A 13088-nucleotide genomic window follows, 5' to 3' on the forward strand; every position below is an offset into this window, starting at 1 on the left:
CAGTGTTTGGGTAGTTTTTGTGTTACCCAGATCCTGGGTCAGGCGTAACAACCCAGTGTTTGGGTAGTTTTTGTGTTACCCAGATCCTGAGTCAGACGTAATATCCCAGTGTTTGGGTAGTTTTTGTGTTACCCAGATCCTGAGTCCGACGTAACAACCCAGTGTTTGGGTAGTTTTTGTGTTACCCAGATCCTGGGTCAGACGTAATATCCCAGTGTTTGGGTAGTTTTTGTGTTACCCAGATCCTGGGTCAGGCGTAACAACCCAGTGTTTGGGTAGTTTTTGTGTTACCCAGATCCTGAGTCCGACGTAACAACCCAGTGTTTGGGTAGTTTTTGTGTAACCCAGATCCTGGGTCAGACGTAATATCCCAGTGTTTGGGTAGTTTTTGTGTTACCCAGATCCTGGGTCAGGCGTAACAACCCAGTGTTTGGGTAGTTTTTGTGTTACCCAGATCCTGAGTCAGACGTAATATCCCAGTGTTTGGGTAGTTTTTGTGTAACCCAGATCCTGGGTCAGACGTAACAACCCAGTGTTTGGGTAGTTTTTGTGTAACCCAGATCCTGGGTCAGACGTAATATCCCAGTGTTTGGGTAGTTTTTGTGTTACCCAGATCCTGGGTCAGACGTAACAACCCAGTGTTTGGGTAGTTTTTGTGTAACCCAGATCCTGGGTCAGACGTAACAACCCAGTGTTTGGGTAGTTTTTGTGTTACCCAGATCCTGGGTCAGACGTAACAACCCAGTGTTTGGGTAGTTTTTGTGTTGCTCAGATCCTGGGTCAGACGTAACAACTCAGTGTTTGGGTAGTTTTTGTGTTACCCAGATCCTGGGTCAGACGTAACAACCCAGTGTTTGGGTAGTTTTTGTGTTACCCAGATCCTGGGTCAGACGTAACAACCCAGTGTTTGGGTAGTTTTTGTGTTACCCAGATCCTGAGTCAGACGTAACAACTCAGTGTTTGGGTAGTTTTTGTGTAACCCAGATCCTGGGTCAGACGTAATATCCCAGTGTTTGGGTAGTTTTTGTGTTACCCAGATCCTGGGTCAGACGTAACAACCCAGTGTTTGGGTAGTTTTTGTGTTACCCAGATCCTGGGTCAGACGTAACAACCCAGTGTTTGGGTAGTTTTTGTGTTGCTCAGATCCTGAGTCAGACGTAACAACTCAGTGTTTGGGTAGTTTTTGTGTAACCCAGATCCTGGGTCAGACGTAATATCCCAGTGTTTGGGTAGTTTTTGTGTTACCCAGATCCTGGGTCAGATGTAACAACCCAGTGTTTGGGTAGTTTTTGTGTTACCCAGATCCTGGGTCAGACGTAACAACCCAGTGTTTGGGTAGTTTTTGTGTTACCCAGATCCTGGGTCAGACGTAATATCCCAGTGTTTGGGTAGTTTTTGTGTTACCCAGATCCTGGGTCAGACGTAACAACCCAGTGTTTGGGTAGTTTTTGTGTTACCCAGATCCTGGGTCAGACGTAACAACTCAGTGTTTGGGTAGTTTTTGTGTAGCCCAGATCCTGGGTCAGACGTAACAACCCAGTGTTTGGGTAGTTTTTGTGTTACCCAGATCCTGGGTCAGACGTAACAACCCAGTGTTTGGGTAGTTTTTGTGTTACCCAGATCCTGGGTCAGACGTAACAACCCAGTGTTTGGGTAGTTTTTGTGTTACCCAGATCCTGGGTCAGGCGTAACAACCCAGTGTTTGGGTAGTTTTTGTGTTACCCAGATCCTGAGTCAGACGTAATATCCCAGTGTTTGGGTAGTTTTTGTGTTACCCAGATCCTGAGTCCGACGTAACAACCCAGTGTTTGGGTAGTTTTTGTGTTACCCAGATCCTGGGTCAGACGTAATATCCCAGTGTTTGGGTAGTTTTTGTGTTACCCAGATCCTGGGTCAGGCGTAACAACCCAGTGTTTGGGTAGTTTTTGTGTTACCCAGATCCTGAGTCCGACGTAACAACCCAGTGTTTGGGTAGTTTTTGTGTAACCCAGATCCTGGGTCAGACGTAATATCCCAGTGTTTGGGTAGTTTTTGTGTTACCCAGATCCTGGGTCAGGCGTAACAACCCAGTGTTTGGGTAGTTTTTGTGTTACCCAGATCCTGAGTCAGACGTAATATCCCAGTGTTTGGGTAGTTTTTGTGTAACCCAGATCCTGGGTCAGACGTAACAACCCAGTGTTTGGGTAGTTTTTGTGTAACCCAGATCCTGGGTCAGACGTAATATCCCAGTGTTTGGGTAGTTTTTGTGTTACCCAGATCCTGGGTCAGACGTAACAACCCAGTGTTTGGGTAGTTTTTGTGTAACCCAGATCCTGGGTCAGACGTAACAACCCAGTGTTTGGGTAGTTTTTGTGTTACCCAGATCCTGGGTCAGACGTAACAACCCAGTGTTTGGGTAGTTTTTGTGTTGCTCAGATCCTGGGTCAGACGTAACAACTCAGTGTTTGGGTAGTTTTTGTGTTACCCAGATCCTGGGTCAGACGTAACAACCCAGTGTTTGGGTAGTTTTTGTGTTACCCAGATCCTGGGTCAGACGTAACAACCCAGTGTTTGGGTAGTTTTTGTGTTACCCAGATCCTGAGTCAGACGTAACAACTCAGTGTTTGGGTAGTTTTTGTGTAACCCAGATCCTGGGTCAGACGTAATATCCCAGTGTTTGGGTAGTTTTTGTGTTACCCAGATCCTGGGTCAGACGTAACAACCCAGTGTTTGGGTAGTTTTTGTGTTACCCAGATCCTGGGTCAGACGTAACAACCCAGTGTTTGGGTAGTTTTTGTGTTGCTCAGATCCTGAGTCAGACGTAACAACTCAGTGTTTGGGTAGTTTTTGTGTAACCCAGATCCTGGGTCAGACGTAATATCCCAGTGTTTGGGTAGTTTTTGTGTTGCTCAGATCCTGAGTCAGACGTAACAACTCAGTGTTTGGGTAGTTTTTGTGTTGCTCAGATCCTGGGTCAGACGTAACAACCCAGTGTTTGGGTAGTTTTTGTGTTGCTCAGATCCTGGGTCAGACGTAACAACCCAGTGTTTGGGTAGTTTTTGTGTTACCCAGATCCTGAGTCAGACGTAACAACTCAGTGTTTGGGTAGTTTTTGTGTAACCCAGATCCTGGGTCAGACGTAATATCCCAGTGTTTGGGTAGTTTTTGTGTTGCTCAGATCCTGAGTCAGACGTAACAACTCAGTGTTTGGGTAGTTTTTGTGTTGCTCAGATCCTGGGTCAGACGTAACAACCCAGTGTTTGGGTAGTTTTTGTGTTGCTCAGATCCTGAGTCAGACGTAACAACTCAGTGTTTGGGTAGTTTTTGTGTAACCCAGATCCTGGGTCAGACGTAACAACCCAGTGTTTGGGTAGTTTTTGTGTAACCCAGATCCTGGGTCAACGAGTGTCGCGTCAGTCTTTTCGTGTGATGGAAACGCCTCATGCCTTGCATAAAATGTAATGAATATATTCAAAAAAGATACTGAATATAAGTGCTTAGAAAGTTAAAATATGTTCTCAGAACTGAACACTGTTTGTTGATGGACGGTATGGAGTCAGGAATTATCATGCAAACCAGTGGTTATGTGGAGTATTCTTTTAAAAAGTTTAGAGGATTTAATTTAATCTGTAAACAGTAATTCTTTAAATTCTTTAAACATGTCGCGGGCGAATCCACACCAGATTGCTGCCATTCCTCCACGGATGAAGAAAGAAGCGTTTAGTCAGTGTAATGAGTTACAGGAGCCACACACACGCCAGGTGCGTCACACACATCCATTATTCGCCACACGAGCGTAATTACCTTACAGCGCTTTCCTTCCACTCAACATCTCCTGAAACTGACACCTGATATCTGTTCCAGAGAGACCGGAGTGCATTAACTGAGCCGGGAAACCATAATGAAGCAGGAATGTGCGTTAACATGAACAGATCTGATGCACAAACTCAATTTCACCTTGTAACTTTGTACAGTAGGCCAAACATAACAAGATCTGCCAGGCCATAATAACCCCGAGATCAATGCAGATGAAATGAGCGCAGCCGAGAGTTTATCGTTTCATCAGATACACAGAATCAGAGCAGGCGTTTATAGATATGAATATTGTTAATGTTCTGCGTTCACAGCTGTGACCTCGTGCTTTACAATCTTTACTCTCTTCACTCAAACGTTTCCCCATCAAAGTCAATATGGCTGGTTTTGTGTCTCTCGCTGCTGGAAGTGACAAAATAAAACCGATATCAAAGCTGGCTTGAAGATGAAGGTCTGTTTTTGAACAAAACATTTGCATATTTTTCGTTGAGTATCATATTTGATTCATCAGGCTTTTATGGCTCATATAATCTGATATAGTGAGAATATGGAGGAAAAAACAGCTTAAACTAAGCAAAAATATGCTGTAGATTTGTTGTAGATGCTGATATTTATATGAAGTGAGTGATATTGAGTGACAAACCATGTGTAAATTCATAAGTCGACACCATTGCTGAGTATTTCCTCCTTAAAACTGCAGTGAACCAAAGACAGTCTCAAAAACACGCTTTGAAATCGCTGGTGTTTCTGACGTCACAAACTACCTTGTAACCAATCAGATCAACGTGTGATCGTCAACCAGTGGATCTCTGAGCTGAGTGAGTGAGTGGAGGCGGGGCTCATTTGCATATTCATAGAACCGTGCATACTAAATGAGGCAAGGGTGTCGAGTTACATTCAAGATGGAAAAAACATTTAAATATGTCATCTTGGGTGATCAAAGATGAGTTTTAAGGGATAAAATGATTGACTACAGGGCGACTTTAATATGTTTTTTGACAGTTGCTTTGATGTTTGATGTAATGATTGACATGTAGGTATAAATGATTTTTGGCATCACTGTAGAACACGATTTTATTCCGATAATGAATCACTAGGAAACTCATCCAGGAATCACTCTGGCTGATTTATTTGATGCTTATTCTTCCTTCTGACATGTTTTATGTGTTTAGTGTTTCTGAGTAACTGAATCCTGGGAACGCTGTGATTTCTGGGAAAGGTTTCATTCTCTCTCTCTTTCTCTCTCTCTCTCTCTCTCTCTCTCTCTCTCTCTCTCGTGTCATTTATCAGAGAATCTGTGCTGAGAAACGTCTCTCCGTCACAGATGTGATTTTGCACAATTGCTGCTTCTTCTTGAACTAATGTTTGAGTCAGAAACTGTTTCTGATGAAAGATCTCTGAGCCAATAACACTTACTACAGAGATGCTTTCTGACCAAAACTATGTACATATATATATATACAGTGAGGAAAATAAGTATTTGAACACCCTGCTATTTTGCAAGTTCTCCCACTTAGAAATCATGGAGGGGTCTGAAATTGTCATCGTAGGTGCATGTCCACTGCGAGAGACATAATCTAAAAAAAAATCCAGAAATCACAATATATGATTTTTTAACTATTCATTTGTATGATACAGCTGCAAATAAGTATTTGAACACCTGAGAAAATCAATGTTAATATTTGGTACAGTAGCCTTTGTTTGCAATTACAGAGGTCAAACGTTTCCTGTAGTTTTTCACCAGGTTTGCACACACTGCAGGAGGGATTTTGGCCCACTCCTCCACACAGATCTTCTCTAGATCAGTCAGGTTTCTGGGCTGTCGCTGAGAAACACGGAGTTTGAGCTCCCTCCAAAGATTCTCTATTGGGTTTAGGTCTGGAGACTGGCTAGGCCACGCCAGAACCTTGATATGCTTCTTACAGAGCCACTCCTTGGTTATCCTGGTTGTGTGCTTCGGGTCATTGTCATGTTGGAAGACCCAGCCTCGACCCATCTTCAATGCTCTAACTGAGGGAAGGAGGTTGTTCCCCAAAATCTCGCAATACATGGCCCCGGTCATCCTCTCCTTAATACAGTGCAGTCGCCCTGTCCCATGTGCAGAAAAACACCCCCAACCTCCTCCCGTGTAGTTCTGGGCTGATTTCTCACCTTTCTTAGGATCATTGAGACCCCACGAGGTGAGATCTTGCATGGAGCCCCAGTCCGAGGGAGATTGACAGTCATGTTTAGCTTCTTCCATTTTCTAATGATTGCTCCAACAGTGGACCTTTTTTCACCAAGCTGCTTGGCAATTTCCCCGTAGCCCTTTCCAGCCTTGTGGAGGTGTACAATTTTGTCTCTAGTGTCTTTGGACAGCTCTTTGGTCTTGGCCATGTTAGTAGTTGGATTCTTACTGATTGTATGGGGTGGACAGGTGTCTTTATGCAGCTAACGACCTCAAACAGGTGCATCTAATTTAGGATAATAAATGGAGGTGGACATTTTAAAGGCAGACTAACAGGTCTTTGAGGGTCAGAATTCTAGCTGATAGACAGGTGTTCAAATACTTATTTGCAGCTGTATCATACAAATAAATAGTTAAAAAATCATATATTGTGATTTCTGGATTTTTTTTTTTTAGATTATGTCTCTCACAGTGGACATGCACCTACGATGACAATTTCAGACCCCTCCATGATTTCCAAGTGGGAGAACTTGCAAAATAGCAGGGTGTTCAAATACTTATTTTCCTCACTGTATATATATTTATATTTGTTTCATGGACGAATGAAAGTTAAAGGATTAGTTTACTTTAGAATAAAAATTTCCTGTTAATTTACTCACTCCCAATTAAGGTTTTTGAGGAAAACATTCCAGGTCTTATCTAGCCAAACCATCGGTCGTTTTCTAAAAAAATAAACATTTGCGCATCACAGCTAGTGCAAGACCAGCATTTGTGGTTAAAAAAGTACATAAATGTTTATTTTGTTCTAAAATGTCCGCTGGTTTGTCTAGATGAGACTCTTATTCCTCGGCTGGATCGTGTCGAGACTTTGAAGCTGCACTGAAACTCACATCTGGACCTTCGACCCGTTGGACCCCATTGAAGACACTATATGGAGAAACACCCTGGAGTGTTTTCCTCAAAAACCTTCATTTATTTTCCACTGAAGAAAGAAAGACATGAACATCTTGCATGACGTGCGGGAGAGTAAATTATCAGGAAATTTTAATTCTGAAGTGAACGACTCCTTTAAACAGGTTTAGAAATGATGACAGAATTATTTATTTTGGCTGAACAATCCCTTTCATAAACATTCAGTCGTTCAGTTCCTCTTTCCGCTCCTCCAGGCTGAGAGTTTCTGGAGCTCCGCAGACAATAGTGTGAGAATGAAGGAAAGATGGGATTTCTCTCCTCGGGATATGAAAGGTGCTGGAAACAGCAGGAGATCTGAACCTGCAATCTCGCCTCGACACTCGAAACACACGAGACAAGAGCGAACACGCCAGAGAACCGCGACGTGTGTGTGTGTGTGTGTGTGTAATTACACACACAGCCGGTCCAGACAGGTTTGGATCGGGAATGTGAGGCCTGGGGTTTGGGAAACACAGGATGAGTTTGTAGGATCTGAAGTTTTACGTCTATAGTCAAGTCAAGTCAAGTCACCTTTATTTATACAGCGCTTTTACAACACAGAGTGTTTCAGAGCAGCTTTACAGAGATAACAGGAAAATAATGCAACAAAGTTTGTGTCTAGAAGAAAATAGCGTCACAGTCCAGCTTAAGGAAGTTCAGAGATGCTTCTTTTTTTTTTTTTTTAATTGTATTTTATATTATATTATATTATATTATATTATATTATATTAAATTATATTATATTATATTATATATATGTATATATATTATATATATATATATGTATATATATTATATATATATATATATGTATATGTATATACAACACACACACACACTCACAGATGTGTGGGGTCACAGAGAGGCAACACATGTACAGTTGTGTGTGTGTGTGTGTGTGTGTGTGTGTGTGTGTGTGTGTGTGTGTGTGTGTGTGTGTGTGTGTGTGTGTGTCAGCAGTTTCAGTAATGAGCTCATTGTGACAGTAGTTTGTCAGATGGTCTCGTCTGAATTGTCCAGAGTTTACTCCTGATGACTCTCGTGACTCCTCGATGAACGCCTGCTTTTCAACTAAACGTTTGCGCATGTATTCAGATGAGTATCATTTGATCCATCAGACTTTTACAGCAAAGTTTTGATCATTTAGATCCTAACCCGTGTATCAAATATGATGAAAATATTGAAGTTGACTCGGCCGATGCGATCCGTTGGTTTCATACTGTTAAACCAGTGTAAATGAGGTTTAATGTTGCTCTACGCAAACACACACACACGCACACACACACACACACACTCACTCACACACACACCGGCCTAAAATCAACATCTGCTTTCCAGAGCGTTCATATCACAGAGAAGCTTCTCATTAACCGTTTTAGAAACTCACTTCCTGTCTTTTCCACAGCTGTGTTAGTCGAGCAAACACTTCACACACAAGTCCTTTGAGCGGGCTGACACACACACACACATTACTGTGCGTATGTCCAGAGACCTTGGTCTGTCTGCGCGAGGGTCAGGCGTTCCTCTTCCTCTTCCTGTTGAGGTTACTTCCTGTGTACTGACACACTCAACACATGATGGTGTGTTTGAAACAGGGCTGATGTTAGCGGATTGGACATGTCATGAGATTGTACATTCTCCTACATCGGTTCTTTATTTGTTTTAATCAGCAGACTTAATATTTATCCATTTCTGGTCATAATTTGGAGATAATGATCATATGAGCCGTTGTGCCGCTGCTAATATTGATCACACAGTAAAAATGCCCAAAACCAGTCGTGTGTGTGTGAGAGTCTGAAGCAGCACTGGAGGGCCGTTGTCCTGCTCCACTCCACACACGCAGAAGAGGAGGATTATAGGAGGACGACACAGCGCGTCACACGTCATTACGCTATTTCTACGACATTACGATATTTCAGCGCCATTTTGCTATTTCTACGTCATTGCGCTATTTCAACGTCATTATGCTATTTCTACGTCATTACGCTATTTCTACATCACGTCATTGCGCTATTTCTACGTCATCACGCTATTTCTACGTCATCGCGCTATTTCTACGTCATCGCGCTATTTCTACGTCATTGTGATATTTCTACGTCATTACGCTATTTCGCTATTTCTACGTCATTGCGCTATTTCTACGTCATTACGCTATTTCTACATCATTACGATATTTCTACGTCATTACGCTATTTCTACGTCATTGCGCTATTTCTACGTCATTGCTCTATTTCTACGTCATTACGCTATTTCTACATCATTACGCTATTTCTACGTCATTGCGCTATTTCTACGTCATTGCGCTATTTCTACGTCATTGCGCTATTTCTACATCATTACGATATTTCTACGTCATTGCGCTATTTCTACGTCATTGCTCTATTTCTACGTCATTACGCTATTTCTACATCATTACGCTATTTCTACGTCATTGCGCTATTTCTACGTCATTACGCTATTTAGCTATTTCTACGTCATTGCGTTATTTCTACGTCATTACGCTATTTCTACGTCATTACGCTATTTCTACGTCATTGCGCTATTTCTGCGTCATTGCTCTATTTCTATGTCATTGCACTATTTCTACGTCATTGCGCTATTTCTACGTCATTGCTCTATTTCTACGTCATTGCGCTATTTCTACGTCATTTCGCTATTTCTACATCATTGCGCTATTTCTACGTCATTTCGCTATTTCTACATCATTACGCTATTTCTACGTCATTACGCTATTTCTACGTCATTGCGCTATTTCTACATTGCGCTATTTCTACATCATTGCGCTATTTCTACATCATTACGCTATTTCTACATCATTACACTATTTCTACATCATTACACTATTTCTACATATTACGCTATTACTACATCATTACGCTATTTCTACATCATTACGCTATTTCTACATCATTACATTAAGGATTTTCAGTGCGATTGAGTCGTCAGTCCCATTACTAACGGATTATTTGGTCTCATGTAAACGTAGCGTTTATACCTACGTATTTACATGTGTATTTATACCTTGTAACGTTTGTAACTCTCTCTCTGCAGATTCTGCGTTCATGATGGCGAACGCCTCCGGAAGGTTCTCGGGACAGAAAGCTCAGCTCTTCATGCCCCAGTTTAAGGAGAACGACACACACTGCGTCATATTCCAGTATTACGTTGCGGGTCGAGAGGCGTCCAGTCCCGGCCAGCTCTACATCTATGTCAGGGAGAACAACAGTCCTCTGGGAGTGCCGGTGTGGAACGCGTCCGGTCCAACCCTGCAGAAGTGGATCCAGGTGGAGCTCGCCATCAGCACATTCTGGCCCAACTACTACCAGGTGAACACACGTTTACGTCCTACACTGCAAAAATGCTTTTCTTACTTAGTATTTTTGTCTGGTTTCCAGTCCAAATATCAAAAAATTCTTAAATCGAGATGCCTTAACTTAAGTACAGTAGTAAAATGCCATAAGATATTATGTCTTGTTTTCCGGGGGAATTGATCAAAATTAAGTTTTTGCTTAATTGAACGATGACGTCATCATGGCATCCGTAATCGTAATCTCGATTAGAAATGGGACTAATTATGCAGCCCTATCTCAACCACAGGGAAACGCTGCTGCGCATCTCATTAATTAATTCCGTTTCCTGTTGCTCTCGACACAAACCCGCGAACCGGCTCGTGTTGGACGCCTCGACACCTGCTAGATTCCCACTGGCTCGCCGCCTTCATTAACAGAGGAACTTCAATTATTTTTTGATCAAATGCCCCCCCGCTGGGTTGGTTTGTTCAGACCTGCATGACGTTCCTCAAAGCCTCGATGTTCAACATTCAGCAGCTGAACGCTCGTTTCTGGATAAAAGCTCTCGTGTGGGAACCAGCGGGACGAACATACGGACACTGAGAGAGCCGCGCTAGGACAGGAACTGGGCAGAACAGAGTCTGACAGAGCGAGACACCATCACAGATCAACACACACAGTACTGGACAGTCATTTATTTATCTGAATAATTAAAAAATATATATATTTATCAATTTGTTTAAATAATTTAATTTTAAATAAATATATAAATAATTTATAAATATATCTATATATATCTATATATACAATTTAACATCAAAACTATTAAACAATTCATTATATAAATTGTTAAACCCTATATATCTGTATGTATGTATGTACTGTATGTATGTATGTGTGTATGTATATATATATATATATATATATATATATATATATATATATATATATATATATATAAACACACACAAATAAATAAATATATATATAAGTAAAAAAAAAAAAGTAAAAAGTTTCTGCCATTACTATTTAATTTCATAACAATTATTTATTTATTTTTGTTTGTTTGTTTGTTTTTTAAACATATTGTTTCTACATCACTATTCCGTAACATAAATATATATTTTAAAAAAAATGTATATGTAGTTTCTACATCACTGTTTCATAACAAATATATATTTATTTATTTATTTATTTATTTATTTATTATTTAAGTATGTATTTAATTTCATAATAAATATTTATTTATTTATTAAATATGATGTTTCTACATCACTATTTTATAACAAATATTTAAGTATTTAATTTCATAACAAATATTCATTTATTAATTTACATTTACTTTTTAAGTAGACCTGTGTAGTTTCTGCATCACTATTTAATTTCATAACAAATAGCAGTTATTTTGCAGTCACACTTCCCTATCTTGACCAATCAGAGCTCAGATCTGAAGCTGACGGAGACACACTTCCCTGTCTTGACCAATCAGAGCTCAGATCTGAAGCTGACGGAGACACACTTCCCTGTCTTGACCAATCAGAGCTCAGATCTGAAGCTGACGGAGACACACTCCCCTGTCTTGACCAATCAGAGCTCAGATCTGAAGCTGACAGAGACACACTTCCCTGTCTTGACCAATCAGAGCTCAGATCTGAAGCTGACGGAGACACACTTCCCTGTCTTGACCAATCAGAGCTCAGATCTGAAGCTGACGGAGACACACTCCCCTGTCTTGACCAATCAGAGCTCAGATCTGAAGCTGACGGAGACACACTTCCCTGTCTTGACCAATCAGAGCTCAGATCTGAAGCTGACGGAGACACACTTCCCTGTCTTGACCAATCAGAGCTCAGATCTGAAGCTGACGGAGACACACTTCCCTGTCTTGACCAATCAGAGCTCAGATCTGAAGCTGACGGAGACACACTCCCCTGTCTTGACCAATCAGAGCTCAGATCTGAAGCTGACGGAGACACACTTCCCTGTCTTGACCAATTAGAGCACAGATCTGAAGCTGACGGAGACACACTTCCCTGTCTTGACCAATCAGAGCTCAGATCTGAAGCTGACGGAGACACACGTGAGATATCCCTGAGAAACATCTGAGAAGTGTGTGTGATTGTGAACACACTCCAGCTTGAGTTAGTCGCCCTCCACATGAGCATCACGTCCTCACGCTAACACACCGCCCCGATGCTCAGACACGCTCCTCAGATCTGTGTGTGTCCCACGAGAGACTGTTGGACGGCGAACGACAGCGGCTTCCAGAAGTCCTGTGAGAAACACACAGCATCTGCGGAGACACACACGTTTCTCTTCATCCAGCGTAATTAAGGAAAAATGCGATTGTGACTTTTTAATACTAGCAGAGATTAACAATGCAATCTCCAATCCTTCAGCGCTGTGGCTAATTAGCGATGCCTGGCTAATTGCAGGTTTGTGTAATTGCACTGTATCTTAAGAGTTTGTCAAGATGAAAGCACCTGGTACACAGAAATTACTCTCATCTCTTATTCTGTAATGACAGGGTGTGTGTGTTTCTCTCCTGTTGTGCTCTTCCTCTGGGTCGCACCGAGGGAACGCGCCGTCTCTGATTGCGTCTCGGTTTACCTGATGTCACGATGTAGTGTGAGTGTGTGAACCGTCTCGGTCGGGTCCTCCGTGATCCGCGTCGACATGTTGCGCTGGGTATTTATAGCGCGCAGGTGAGCTGTAGGATTAATGCGTGACCTCTGACCTCTGCTTTGTTCGCGCGAGGAACCGTGTGTTTAGCGGCTCTGAATGAAGATGATTGACACATCGACGCAACTCACAAATAAATGCTGGAACAAAAGAGACTCGATAAACAGTGTTTGGACAGGTGTCGTTAGAGTTACAGTTATTAACAT

General features: G+C 41.8%; 1 protein-coding gene across 12 annotated transcripts in view; it reads left to right on the forward strand.

Annotated features, from left to right (window-relative positions):
* Positions 1 to 13088, forward strand: part of ptprma (protein tyrosine phosphatase receptor type Ma) — a 227135-nt gene that overhangs the window by 77358 nt on the left and 136689 nt on the right. For all 12 annotated transcript variants that reach the window (XM_084103532.1, XM_084103531.1, XM_084103529.1 and 9 more), the window contains exon 3: positions 9962 to 10236. In XM_084103532.1, the coding sequence (XP_083959658.1) occupies positions 9962 to 10236 (275 nt within the window). The remainder of the gene's footprint in view (positions 1 to 9961; positions 10237 to 13088) is intronic.

The sequence above is a fragment of the Abramis brama genome (genome assembly GCF_963993115.1).
Source record: "Abramis brama genome assembly, chromosome: 24".
Classification (NCBI taxonomy): domain Eukaryota; kingdom Metazoa; phylum Chordata; class Actinopteri; order Cypriniformes; family Leuciscidae; genus Abramis; species Abramis brama.